This window comes from Gracilinanus agilis, chromosome 2, assembly GCF_016433145.1.
Source record: "Gracilinanus agilis isolate LMUSP501 chromosome 2, AgileGrace, whole genome shotgun sequence".
NCBI classification, from domain to species: Eukaryota; Metazoa; Chordata; class Mammalia; order Didelphimorphia; family Didelphidae; genus Gracilinanus; species Gracilinanus agilis.
Window position 1 is genome coordinate 676,485,544 of NC_058131.1, and position 13,392 is coordinate 676,498,935.

At 50.9% G+C, this 13,392-nt stretch overlaps 1 protein-coding gene across 2 annotated transcripts in view; it reads right to left on the bottom strand.

Moving 5' to 3' along the window:
• Nucleotides 1-12,473: 12,473 nt before the first annotated feature.
• The window catches only part of ARID3B (AT-rich interaction domain 3B), a 51,662-nt gene continuing 50,743 nt past the window's right edge, over nucleotides 12,474-13,392 (bottom strand). For both annotated transcript variants that reach the window (XM_044662833.1, XM_044662834.1), the window contains exon 8: nucleotides 12,474-12,687. In XM_044662833.1, coding sequence (XP_044518768.1) covers nucleotides 12,527-12,687 — 161 coding nt within the window. In that variant the 3' untranslated portion in view covers nucleotides 12,474-12,526. The remainder of the gene's footprint in view (nucleotides 12,688-13,392) is intronic.

Here is a 13,392-nt window from a genome sequence, read left to right on the forward strand (position 1 = left end):
CCCTCCCTCCCTCCCTCCCTCCCTTCCTTCCTTCCTTCCTTCCTTCCTTCCTTCCTTCCTTCCTTCAATTGGAGTTAAGTGACTTGCCCAGAGGCACACAGTCAGGAAGTATCTGAGGCCAAATTTGAATCCAGGACCTCCCCTCTCCCGGCCTGACAGTCTATCCCCTGAGCCACCTTGCTGCCCCCAGGGTGAGTGTTTCTTTACCCAAACCTCATATGATGTGATTCCCGATGTTCTTGACCTTTTTGGTCACCTTCCTCAGGATGCTTTCTAGTTTTATCCAAACCTCATGATGTTCTAGCTGTGTGACCCTGAGCAAGTCAGTTAACCTCCATTTTTACTATTCTGCCTTGGAACCAACACAGTAGTGATTCTAAGACAGAAGGTAAGAATTTGGTCTTTTTTTTTTTTTTTAATGTCATAATGTGGCATCCAGAAATGGACCTAAGTCTGACCTGGACAGACTAGGGAGGGGCCATCACCTCCTCCCCAGTTATGTATGCTCAATCCAATTTGTAAAGAGGTCCTTTTCCTGGTATACTTGAGGAGAGTTTGCCCACAAACAGACAAAAAACATAACGAAAATCAGAGGATCTATGATGCAAGGCTAGGGGAGGCCCCCGAGACCATTTAGGCCAATCTTTTCATTTTTGACAGATGAGGAAAAGGAGATCCATAGAAATAAAGTCACCCTGATGGTGATGCTGGTGGGGGTTGGGTCCAGGACCTCTGACGTGGGAGTCAGTGCCTTTCTTTCAGCGCCAAAACAAAATGGCAGCTCGCTGCTTGAAACAATGATGGGATGAGTTTAAAAGGTGTCTGTTTCCCGCTGGAGTCAGAGCCACAACCAGAACAGAGCTCAGGGGCCTCGTCACAGGGCGCCGAGACTGGCCAACAGCTATGGAGCCAACTCCCTCGCTTGACCCTGCTCTCCATGGCATTCTTTGCCCTTTAAGTATCTGGAGAAACCTATCTGTCCCTCCTGATTTTTTCTCCTTCAGGTTGAATATTTCTTCTCCTCCCTCTGTTGAGCCTTGTAGCAGCCACCAGAAGTGCCCTGTGCCCACCTTCCTCCATCTTGAGTTGCCCCACTTCATTCAATCAGGGCAGACTTTCTCTTCTGTTCCCCAAATTTGTCATGAGTGTCAGAATTAGAGCTTTCCCCCCAGCAGTGGTTCTCAAACTCTTCTTTTGCTCACAGCAGAATACAGCATGATTCTTTGCCATGGGGTTTGGGGGGACAATATGGGAGAGTCGGGAGACTCAAAAAGACATGTGAGAATGCAAGCATTGGCTTCATGTGACTCACGCCCCCAACACCCTTCGAGAACCGCTGCCCTGGAGTGATGGGAGTTCTGGGCTCTTCCCTGGCAGTGGGGGCAGCAGAGTCAGTGGGCCACAAGGGTGACCGGGAAGGAACTTGGTGAGGTCTGGGGAGTCAGCAAGCCAGGAGATGGCAGCAAGAAAGAGAGAGAGAGAGAGAGAGAGAGAGAGAGAGAGAGAGAGAGAGAGAGAGAAAGGAAGAAAGGGAGAGAGAAAGGAAGAAAGGGAGAGAGAAGAGAGAAAGGAAGAAAGGGAGAGAGAGAGAGAAAGAGAGAGAGAGAGAGAAGACTGTGTACTTTGGGAAAGAGGATAGAGCAATGGTTTCTTCAAAGGAATGAAGTCAGAATGATGAGGCAGTGAAACACGTTGGAACCAGAATTTAGGATTGATTCTCAGACTTAAGGTAAGGATTAAAAAAGAGAGAGAGAAATGGGAGGTCCTGGGTTCAAATCTGACCTCAGACACTTCCTAGCTGTGTGACCCTGGGCAAGGCACTTGACCCCCATTGCTTACCCTTACCACTCTTCTGCCTTGGAACCAATACACAGCACTGACTCCAAGATGGAAGGTGAGGGTTATTTAAAAAATAAAAAAGAGAGATCTGAATTCAGATCAATGCAGACAGAAATTACCTAGGTCAAGTTGCTTGCTGTTTCAGGGAGGGGAGAAGGGACAGAGGGAATTTGTAACTCAAAATTTTGGAAAACAATTGTTAAAAATTGTTATTATAGGGGGCAGCTAGGTGGCACAGTGGATAGAACACCAGATCTGGAATCAGCAGTTCAAATCTGGCCTCAAACACTTCCTAGCTGTGTGACCCTGGGCAAGTCACTTAGCCCCCATTGCCTAGCCCTTACTGCTCTTCTGCCTTACAATTGATATACTAAGGCAGGAGGTAAAGGTCTTCTGATGATTTTTCCAACACTTTTTCTTTTTGCAGTCACATGGAGAAACAATTCTTGGCTGGATCACTTCATTCGGTTAGCAGGTCTCCCTTCCTGCTCTGTGTTCACACCATGAGAGGCTTGGAGAGAATAGGGGGCAGGAGACCCTCCCTCCCCAGCCACCCTCCCCAGGCGCTGAATAGTCTGCTCTGCCTGTACTTTCATGGAATACAGGGTTTAAAAAATTGTTCTTACAGGTAATTGGGAAAAATATTATATCCAGCTTTTAAAATCCCATTCAATTCAGTGAGCATTTGTTACGTCAGCAGAGGACTGATGCCCGCTAAGCTCAGTAAAGGGTGGTGGGCCACAGGTACTGAAGGCAGTATATGCTGTCAGATGTGGTCTGTGTTTCTGCTGCTTTCTGCTCACCTGTATTTCTCAGGTATAAGGAAGGGGACCAGCGAGGGAGTCAGGCTGTTCCCAAAATTGTATGACAAATAGATTCAGGATTGGGAAAAATCTTTTTAGTGGAACCAAAGTGCCATTGGGGGGTTGGGCTTACTAACTTACTAAGCTGGAGGTCTTTCTCTCTCCAGTGCCTTGAGCAGCCCTGCTGGAGGAGGGCAGGGCCCCCAGGGGCTGGAGGGCTCAGGAGGTTGTCCCAGGTGGTGAGGCTGGAAGGGGCTGGGCACAGGCCAGGAGAAAATCAGGCCTGGTGGTGCCTCAGCAGCTCTCACCTGCTCAGGGCTGTTCTTACTTACCTCCTGAGCTGAACAGTCGGGGCTTTGTCTGGGCTGGCCATGGGAGCTGATAGGCAGAACTGGAGGAGGGAAGGGAGCCTGGGGGCTGGGTGCTGGGGGTGCTGCTGGGGAGGGATTTACATGTGATTTGCATTTGGCTTGGCAGCTGCCATCTAATCTGGTCTGCCACCCGCCAGGGGTGGGGGTGACTCAAGGTCACTGTGTCCGCATTCTTTATTCCTGCACCCGCTCCCAATGCCAGCACCCCCAGTCCCGTGCCAGAGTGGGGCAAGGGGCCCAGCTAAGGGAAAGGGGGAAGAAGAACCTGAGGGACCCCAGGAAGTTTTGCTGAATCCTCAAAGAGCCAGGAGCCAGGGAGCAGAAGGCCAAGTTTCCCATGAATATTCCTAATATTCTTGGTATCTGTCTTCAATTTCTCTCATCTCCAAAGGCTGGGCTTAATGAGGGCAGTTAGGTGGTGCAGTGAATTGAACTGTCATGAATTCAAACTTAGCCTTGGAACATTACTAGCTGTGTGACTCTGGGCAAGTCACTCAACCCTGTTTGTCTCAGTTTCTGAAAATGAGCTGGAGAAGGAAATGGCAGACCATTCTAGTATCTCTGCCAAGAAAACCCCAAAAAGGTTCATAAAGAGTCAGACACACAGGGAGCTCAGTGGATTGAAAACCGAGTCTAGAAATGGTAGGTCCTGGGTTCAAATGTGGTTTCAGACACTTCCCAGCTGTGTGATCCTGGGCAAGTCACTTAATCTCTATTGCCTAGCCCTAACGGCAATTCTACCTTGGAACCAAGACACGGTTATTGATTACAAGTTTGAAGGCAAGAGTTTAAAAAAAAAAAAAAAGAGTCAGATACAAATGAAATGACTGACCCATAGCATAAAGACTTCATGAAGGACTTTGAAATGAATTGTTAGTAGGTGTAAAGGGCCAGAAGGGACTTGGGAGAACAAGTGGAGATAACCGAGGACTTGGCCTCTCAGCCTCAACGTTTAGAAATGGATTCCAAGTCTCCAGAGTTTCACCACAAGGAAGAAGAATTAACAGGAGAGTAAATGGAGTGGACCGGAAAGAACGATGGTGACTAGAAGGGTGGCTGTTCTAGGAATAGTGGGTGCCTCTCCCAGAAGATTAAGGGACAATGGTGGCAGGGGACTGGAGGAAATGACTTTCTGGGAAGCTGCTCACCTTTCACTGTCTGGGCTGTGGAGTGACATGATCTGTCCTTTCAAGGGCTGAACAGAAAAAAAGCTGGAACCCCCCTGCCATTCCAGACCTGGTTGTCCTATTGCCTATTGCCTCCCTGCTTTAGCTTAGCCATCTTCACTTTGTTTAGAAAGTAGAAAGAGAAGGACTTGTCCCCATTCTTCAGGCAAGGAAAATTGAGGAGAAAAGGGAAGCTCTGGCGCTCAGTCTCTTTTAGTGGAATGATTTCTCAATCTGAAGTGAGGATTGGGGTTTAATCTTTGCTCTGCTACTTATTTTGGGGTCCTGGGCAAGTCATGTCACCACTCTAAACCTCAGTTTTCTCATCTCTAAAAATGGGAATAGCAATCTATAAGTATTTGTTTCATGGAGTTACCATGAGAATCATGGGAAAATGTAGGCAAAACACTCTAAGACATCATGGAAATGTTGGTTATTACTAGTCCAGTTCAGGCAGCAATGGTAGACCCCAAAATAAAATTCAGATCTGGGGCTTTAAGAAATTTTTGCCTATATTTATACATGTTTGCATATGTAAATGTGTGTTTGTGTGCATCAGATTTCCTCACTATTGGCAGGAACAAGAAGGGGGAAGAATAACTTGGATAGAAAGGTAGTATGAAGTGGAGGGAAGATTATTGAATTTGGAGTCAAGAGGGACCTGGGTTCCAACCTCTGCTCTGCTACATTTTAGTCAAGGAACAAATTATGACACCTCTCTGAGCCTCTGTTTCCACTTCTGTAAAATGAGGCAATAATACTTGCACTCACAAGGAAAACACTGTGACACTGTCCTTGTGACATTGACGTGGAGAGAAATGCCAACTATCCACTCTTTGACAGAGACATGATGGACTAAAGATGTAGAATAAGGTATTTTCAGGTACAATTTGGTTTGCTTGAATATGCTTATCACAAGGATTTTCTTTAATTGTTTCCTTCCTTTACCCCTCCCCCAGCAGGTTGGATGGGGGTGGGAGGCTTGGGGGCTTGGGTAACAAAAAAGAAGAAAATTAAGGATGAGAGGTTCCTTGCAGATTTTTTTTTTATGCAAAGAGAACAGAAAGAAGCACCGACCATGAGGACAGCTTTGAAAGCCACTAGATGAACTCATTTAACTTTTTTACTAAGAAAAGCAAGATGTACAGACTTAAGATCTGCCTTTTTCTGTACAATTCTCTTTTTGTGTTTACTCTGAATTTGGAAATGCCCATTTCATGTGGTGCTTGTAAAGTTCAGAATAATCATTTTCTAAAATGTGAGTTATTAGAGCCCACGGAAGTAGCTTCCCGGGTCAGGAAAGGAAGAAACCCAGGACCCCTCCCTCCCAGTATTAGAACGCCCTCCCTCACCTTCAGCAATAGCCCATTCCTAAGAGTTCTCCTTCCGTGCCCCTCCCCCCCCCCCCTCACACACATCTCCCAAGTCTCTAGGCTGCTTCACCTACGCCAGCTCTTGGGAATCGCTGTCCACCCCGGCCAGGTGCTGACCCTCTGGCTCCCCACCCCCTCAGGATTACCTGCATCCTGTTCACCGAGAGGACTACCAAGAGCCTGGGGGGCTCGGGGCCAGCCCCCTGCGGCGGGCATGGACACTTCTCCCAGAGGGGATGGATCAAGGACCAGCCGAGGCATCCCTGGGGCTGCCCTGAGAAAGAAGTTTCCAGGGGCTCGTCTAGGGGCACAGCCTGCCGGGTTCAGAGCCTGCTGAGGATCCTCCGGGCTCTTCAGGCGTCTTGGGCTGGGGACAGAAGACTGGGAAGCAGGAGCGCCTGGTTCCAGCTGGAGCCACCTCCGAGAGTGCATTCTGACGGTGAGCAAACAGAGACAGTTGGTTGTGGCTCAGTTCCACCCCTGGTCGGGGCGGAGGCTGGTTAGAGGCGGGGCCGCTCAGAAGAAAAGAGTTCTCCCTCTCTTTGCTTTTCTGGGGGCTCAAGTTGCGCTAGCGCTGGTTTAAAGAGTCGCGCCCCCCGGCTCAGAAGATCTGGGTTCAAATCTTGATTCTGCCTCTTACTACCAGTGTAAACATAGGCTAATGGTTTTGCTTCTAAATAAATAGATTGCAGACTTGCTGAGAGTGAGTCTTCAATCAAGGATAAGGGGAGGAGGGGGAAGGAGAGAAAGAGGGTTTGAGAGCCTATTGGTTTCCCCAAAAGCTTGGCTTAAATAAAGCCCCCTCTTCGGGCTATCGTACTCTTCACCTCAGGTTCAGATGGAGGAAAGGGTGAAGAGGAGGGGTGCAAGGCTTGCTTTGCGATTCTTCCTCGAATCTTTCATCCAACGTGGGAGAAGGCTCTCCATGGTGCCTACGATGTTAGAATCGTGTGAGACCTCTGAGACTGATGTAGTCCAGCTCTCCCATGTTGCAGATGAGAAGCCTGAGGTCCAGATGCTAAAGTGACCTGTTTAAGGTCACAGACAAATAAGTAGCAGAATCAGGCTGAGGGAGTGAGTCCCAGTCCTTTAGATTACAGTCCTTTCCCAGGGGAACAGGCTCTCTCTCCCTTGGATACAGCTTCATCTTCCTCACCACCTGTCCCAGTCATCTTTCAAGGGCAAACTCAAGTCCCGGCACTCTCCAAGAAGGCCCCTCCCAGCCCTTTAACTGGAGACGTGGGACCCAAAGAAATCCCACTTGGTCCTCATCAACTCTGTTCTATGTTTTCCTTTATTTCCTGCTTTTGAGTCTCAGCTCCCCAATTAATGTGATGTCACCCAAGGGAAGGCTCAGGCCATCTTCCCCTGAGTCTCCGTTCTCTCCAAGATCAGGAAGGGAGACATGCTAACTAAATGAAGTGATCCTCAGGGGTGCCAATACCAGGACCAAAAGAGGAACTAGTTAGCCCAGTTCCTGAAGCAGCCTCTGAAGAAGCCTGGTCTTCTATGGGCAAAGACTGGTGTGATCAGAAACTGAGTCCAGGGGGTGCAGCTGGGTGGCTTAGTGGATGGAGAACCAGGTCCAGAGATAGAAGGTCCTGGGTTCAAATTTGGCCTCAGACACTTCCAAGCTGTGTGACCCTGGGCAAGTCACTTAACCCCCATTACTGCTCTTCTGCCTTAGAACCAGTACAAGACAGAAGATAAGGGATATATATATACATATACATACATACATACATATATATATACATACACACACATATATATATATACATATACATATATATAAGAAACTGAGTCAGATCTGAGACCTTGTAGTAATCTCTCTCTGGGCTTTGGGCTGTCTGAAGCATCTCAAGCCTTTGTCTTCCAGAACATTTTTCTTTCTGCTAATTCTGTGCCAGTTCCCTTTAGGAAAATTAAGATCTGGGGAGAAGCCCTCTGCTCCAGAGGAAGCTCCGGGACTTTTCATCCCTCTCTGCAGGACACTGAGGGCACTCGGGCTATTTAGCGTTCCCTACGACAGCCGGCTCCCCTGGACATCCAGAAGCGCACATTAGAGCTGAAAGGGACCCCCGATCCCTTCATGTTATGCCCAATATGGAGGCATATAGTGTGACCCAGCTCATCTGCCTGGAAGCCTGATGTAGGCTGGGACTTAATTATAATACTCACACTTTTATGGACCTTTTAGGCTTATGGTGTTTCCCCAGACTACAACACTGTGAAACAGGTTAGGATGAGCATTGTTGCTCCATTTTCTGGATGAGGAAACTGAGTCAGAGGCTAAATGAATTGTCTTGTGGTTATGCAGCTAGGGAGTTTTATTGAACTTTTTAAAACCTTTAGCTGCCATCTTAGAATCAATGCTGTGTATTAGTTCCAGGGTAGAAGAGGGGTGAAGGCTAGGCAATAGGGGTTAAGTGACTTATCCAGGATCACACAGCCAGGAAGTCCTGAGGCCAGATTTGACCCCAAGATTTCCCGTCTCTAGGCCTGGCTCACAATCTACCGAGTCACCTTGCTGCCCCCAGTTAGTCAAAATTGAGATCCGGGTCTCCTGACCCCAAACAGTCATCATCATTATTATAGTTGCATTCATATAGCACTTTAACATCTGTAAAACACTTGACAAATATGGCCTTATTTAAGCCTCCCAACAGCCACGAGATGTATTATTTCCTTCATTTTACAAATGGGGAAACGGAGGCCAACAGACATTAAGTGACTTATCCAGGGTTATGCAATGAGGCAAGATTCCAACTTTAACCCTATCCACTGAGCTGCCTCAGATCTGCTGCTCTTTGCCTACCATCGAGATGCTAGAACATCTAGGTGGACTGTTTCATCCTGTATGCTTCTGTGCCTCTCCCATAGTGCCTAGCCCTGGGCCGGGGCAGCTGGTAGGCACTTGGATGCTCTTCTTCCCTCCTTCCTGCCCCCCCATTTCTTCCCCTTCCCCTTGGGGTAGGACTCATTTTCAGTGAAGCTGGAATCCGCTGATGTAGCCTGAATAGAGGCGGTCCAGCCATTGGGAGCCTCCTGGCCACCCTGTGTAAAGCCTGTTTTCAGCATTCACCAGGAAGCATCCCTTATGAGAGCCGTGTGGGGAGAGGTGGTGGGGTGGAAAAGTACTCCTCAGGAGTCCGAGGATGCGAGTTCAAGTCCTGTATCTCATACTCTGTGAAAGCTGGGATACACTCGGTTTCTCAGTCTGTAAAATGAGGGGACTGCTTGGAACGAAGGGCTTTTTGAAGTCCAGGTGTGGGACGATTTCAAGCCAAAGGGGGGGCGGGTTCTGCCCCCAGTGACATGTGTTTGCCAGGACCCCTGACCTCGACCTCCATCTATCCCCATGACTGAAGAGTGGCCGTTATCCAAAAGGAGTTCTACCTGGGAGAGGTGGAGCCAGAGGGGGAGCTTTCCTATGCCAAACCTGACCCAGGCTGGACCCCTGAATTCCTCTTGGGCGCTCACCCTAAGGGGCACTGAGCTCCTTTGGGTTGAGGGCCTGCATCTTCTGTCACTAAGCTCGGGGCACATCAGGACATCCCAAGAGCCCCTCACAAGCCTCACAAGATCTGGGGGGATGGAACGAAGCAGACTCTTGGATGGGGAAAAGTCGTTTTCCGGCGGCAGCTGGGGGCCCCCCTCAGGGAGGGTAGGCCAGGGCTCTGGGGGTGGTTAGGGGAAGAGATGGGGAAGCTCTCTCGTCTTTCCTGGGTTCTACAACTCCCAAAGGAGGATAAAAACCATGCAGAGGTCCTTTCTAGTGGAGTCCTTCTTGGACTGCCCCCTGGTGGCAAGAGCATGGAGAGCCACATACAGGGGTAAGAAGGGACCAAATCCTATCAGTGACTCACTTAGGGGAACCCCCCCGCTGGAGTCCAGCCCAGGGAGACATCCAGTAGGACTGACAGCTGGGAGGAGACACCAATAAAGCGAGAAGCCTGGAAGAGGCGACCTCCAACGGTCCTCCCAGTTCTGAATCGAGGCTCCTGGGTGTGAGGGGGGCAGGAGGCCCCCTGCTTGTGCGGGACCCCCTGCTCGTGCAGGGCAGCCCTCTCAGTGTGGGGGTTGGAGAAGGGCTCTTGGAAGCTCACCGTCTCGGAGAGCCGACGTGTCCTGGGAAGGAGGCAGCCATGACTCAGAAATGGGGAAGAAAGGCCTTTGGGGGCAGATTATGCCCCCCCCAAACCCCCAGGGGAAGCAAGCTCATCACTTTCAGGTCATTCCTTGCATCTGATGGCCATTTATTCACTACAAACACACTCATTGGCATTAATCTATGCCATCAATACTGTGTATCGGCTCCAAGGCAGAAGAGCAGTCAGGGCTAGGCAAAGGGGGGGCAAGTGACTGGCCCAGGGTCACCCAGCTGAGAAGTGTCTGAGGCCAGATTGGAACCCAGGACCTCCCCTGTTTCTAGGCCTGGCTCTCCAGCCATTGAGCTCCTTAGCTGCCCTCTGCACGACTTCTCAACCTCCCCACATCTTAATTGGATGGACGGATGGACTTGGCTAAACAGTCGGCCAAAAGGAAAACGTGGCTGGCAGCCCTGGCCCGCCCGCTGGGAGGCAGGGATGGGCTCAGGCTGTACATGGCAGAGGTGGGGGCCTCCCTCTCCCCGAAGACCTGGGATTCTGTGCCGCCTCCCCCCCCCCCCCCCCCGGGACAGATGGTCGTTGTCGGGGGCTCGTGTGAAGAGGTAGAGGTTTATTGGAATATAAACATTCAGAGAACGCGTAAGATAGAAAACAACAACATATACAGACCCTTTGCTGTAAGAAGACATCTGAGGTATTCATCCACCGCCTAGCCTACCCGTGTGCTATCACATTTCGTTCTGTTAGAATATATAAGATAGAGGGGAGGGGAAAGAGGGAGCAAGGCTGCCCTCACCGTTTGGTTAAAAAAAAGGTCCCTTCTGGGAAGCAGATTCTGGAGCCGGGCCCTCCTCCTTTGGTGCGCTGCCAATCTTTTGCCTTTGGGCCAGAAAGCCGAGGGTGCCCGTGGGGGGTCTGCCCGATCCTGGGAGGCCAGGCTGGCTTTACTGGAAGGGACCGAGTGACTGCAGGAGCATCCTGTGCTGTTTCTGCTTCCTCCAGGCGGGAAGTCCATCCTGTGTGGCCGAACCCCTGAGACGTACACGCTGGTGACGCGAGTTTGAATGGAGCGAGGCGGCCCAGACAAGCCAGGGGAGGAGGCCCGGCTGTGCCCCCACCCGCCTTGACGATGCTGGTTTCCGAAGCCATTCCCAGCCCACAAGGTCTGACTCCAGGGGGATCCCCTGCTGCAGAAAGGTGAGGGCTCTGGGTGCCAGCAAGGCTGTTGGGTGGCCCAGGCTCTGCTGGGGGCCGTTTCTGAGCCGCTTTCCTCCCCTTCCCGGCTGGCTGGCACTGGGAAGGCCGTGTGCTCTCCCTCCCAAGCCAGCATGAGCTAGCAAGCGACACGGCCCTAACAGTGGTGGAGCAGGAGGTGCTCGCTCACCCGCAGGAGACGTGTTCATGGATTGTGGTGCAAGAAGCACCTTTCGGTGAGAACGTTCACAGACTCCAGGCGGAGGGGCCAGAGAGAAGGGGCGCGAGTGAGAGTCCAGCACCTTCTTTCCCCCGCCGGGCCACTGAAAGACCACGTCCTGGCTCCAGTCAATGACTTCACAGTGGGATTCAGGGGGCATGTGTTGCCTCCCAACGCAGGACGGTGTTGGGGTTGGGGAAGACTTGTGATGAGCCCCATTTGGCAGGAAAGGAGGCCTCGATCTCCCGGGGAGAGTCTGGAAACCCAAGCTGGCACGAAGAGTGAGTCTAAGCTGCCATCTCCTCTCTGGCTCCTATCCCTGAGTCATCTGCCTCGTGCCTTCCCCACCCCCTTCTTCGTGGTCCTAGGGAAGGGCCATTAGGGTTGGGATACCAAGCGATTTGCTTAGCTTGGGGGGTGGGATGCTTTTTTTCATCTTTGGTGCTACAATAATAATTATTATTATAATAAAAATAAAAAACAAAGTCAGCAAAACACATATAAAAAGATTTCAGAGATGCAAATACTTCCTGAAGAATCAAACATCAACAATTACAAATCTGAGGTATTTCAAAGAACCCGATACAGGCAGGTTAGGGGGTCTGGGGAGGGGGATGCTGAGTTGGCCCCTAGAGATGGAGGGAGGGGGAGGGAGAAGGGAAGACGGTTAAGGGATGGCCTGGTCGGAGGAGTGTGGGGATCGTGGGTTGCAAGGACCAGGGGGGACAAGGATCATGAAAGGACAATTTTCCTCGGGATGGGTTGGGGTGAGTACCCTTGGGTGACGTGGACTGGACAAGACCCTGAGAAGTGATCCCCTCCCCTTAGGAGATACTCAGCAGTGCTTCGGGGCTTCCAAAGGCCATGCTCAGGCCCTGGACCCCATTCTGTGCGACAGTAAAAAATGGAGCAGGCAGAGCCCTGGGGCTTCCTGGGGATGGGATCCACAGCAGGGAACCCTGGATGGAATGGATAGGGGAAGATGCCCACTGCTCACACTCAGAAGCACCCTTTTAAGATCATCTTTCCCATTGATTTGGGGGAGGAATGAAGCTTAAGGTCAGAGCTGGCAGGATGAGTCAGTGGCAATGGGGTTATGATAATGGGAAATAAATTAAGGGGGAGGGTTTTGAAGGGGAAGCCAATCCCCCTGCCGGCTCTCAGATTGTCGATACACTGTGCTGCTCCAGGCTGGGAGACCCCAGTCGCTCAGAGACCACTCCCTCCCCATCACCTAAGACAGTCACTGACTGGACAGCACTGCCCTCCTCTCCCCTCCAGCTCCTTCCCTCCCCAGGGGCGCAGCAGGACTTGAACGGCCGCTGGACAGATGGGCAGGGCCCTCGCTGTCCAGCTGGATGGTCTTGGAAGTGGGTGCTGGGTGATGAGGTAAAAACTGTTCAACTCCTTTCCTGGCTCTTGAGGTGGGAGCTGGGCCTCCTGATCCATCAGAGGGCCCAGCTGGTTGAGGGCTCTGCACTGGGGGTGCCCCGAGATGAGGTAGGACTTGGGGAGCAGTGGGAGCTAACACTGCTGCTGCTGCTACAGGTGCTCTGAGGGGCTGGGCTGGCGATGAGGTGGACCACAGGCTTCTGGGCAAACAGCACACCTGGGGCAAGGAAAAGACATGTTGGCAGGAGACACATTCTAGGGGGTGCTGTCAAGGAAGACCCTGGCTTTCTGCTGCTTTTTTTAAACCCTCACCTTCTGTCTTAGAATCAATACTGTGTATTGGTTCTAAGGCAGAAGAGTGGTCAGGGCTAAGTAATGAGAGTTAAGTGACTTGCTCAGGGCCACATTTGAACCCAGAACCTCCCATCTCTAGGCCTGGCACTCAATCCACTGAGCCACTCAGCTGCTCCCACGCCTGGTTCTTTATTGACAGACGGGACATTGAGAATACTAGGAGAGCAAAGATGAAGAACTTTTATGGCCCAACTTTCTCTCCCTTGACTTCTCAGATGACTGAACACAGACTTCAAATGTCCACGGCTGGCCAAATGATCAGTCCACAAGGGGTCCTGGTGCCCACAGACTCTCACAGGCCTCCTCATCGCATCACAAAGGGGCCATGGATGGTCTGCTTAGAAAGAATAGCTGTTGCTCCCCTGAAAGCTTTCTCTTGGGTTTTCCCTCAGTTACTCTGTTTACAACAAGCATAAGGGTAGGGAGAACATTGACCATCTTAAGAGACCTGGGCCCTTCCCATCCTCCCTAAATGCCCTGAAGGTCTCATCATTGAAGTCTCTATTTTAAAGGAGACACTGAGCTATCACTGCCATGAGGGCCTTTGGGCCACGCTTCCCCTCCCAAC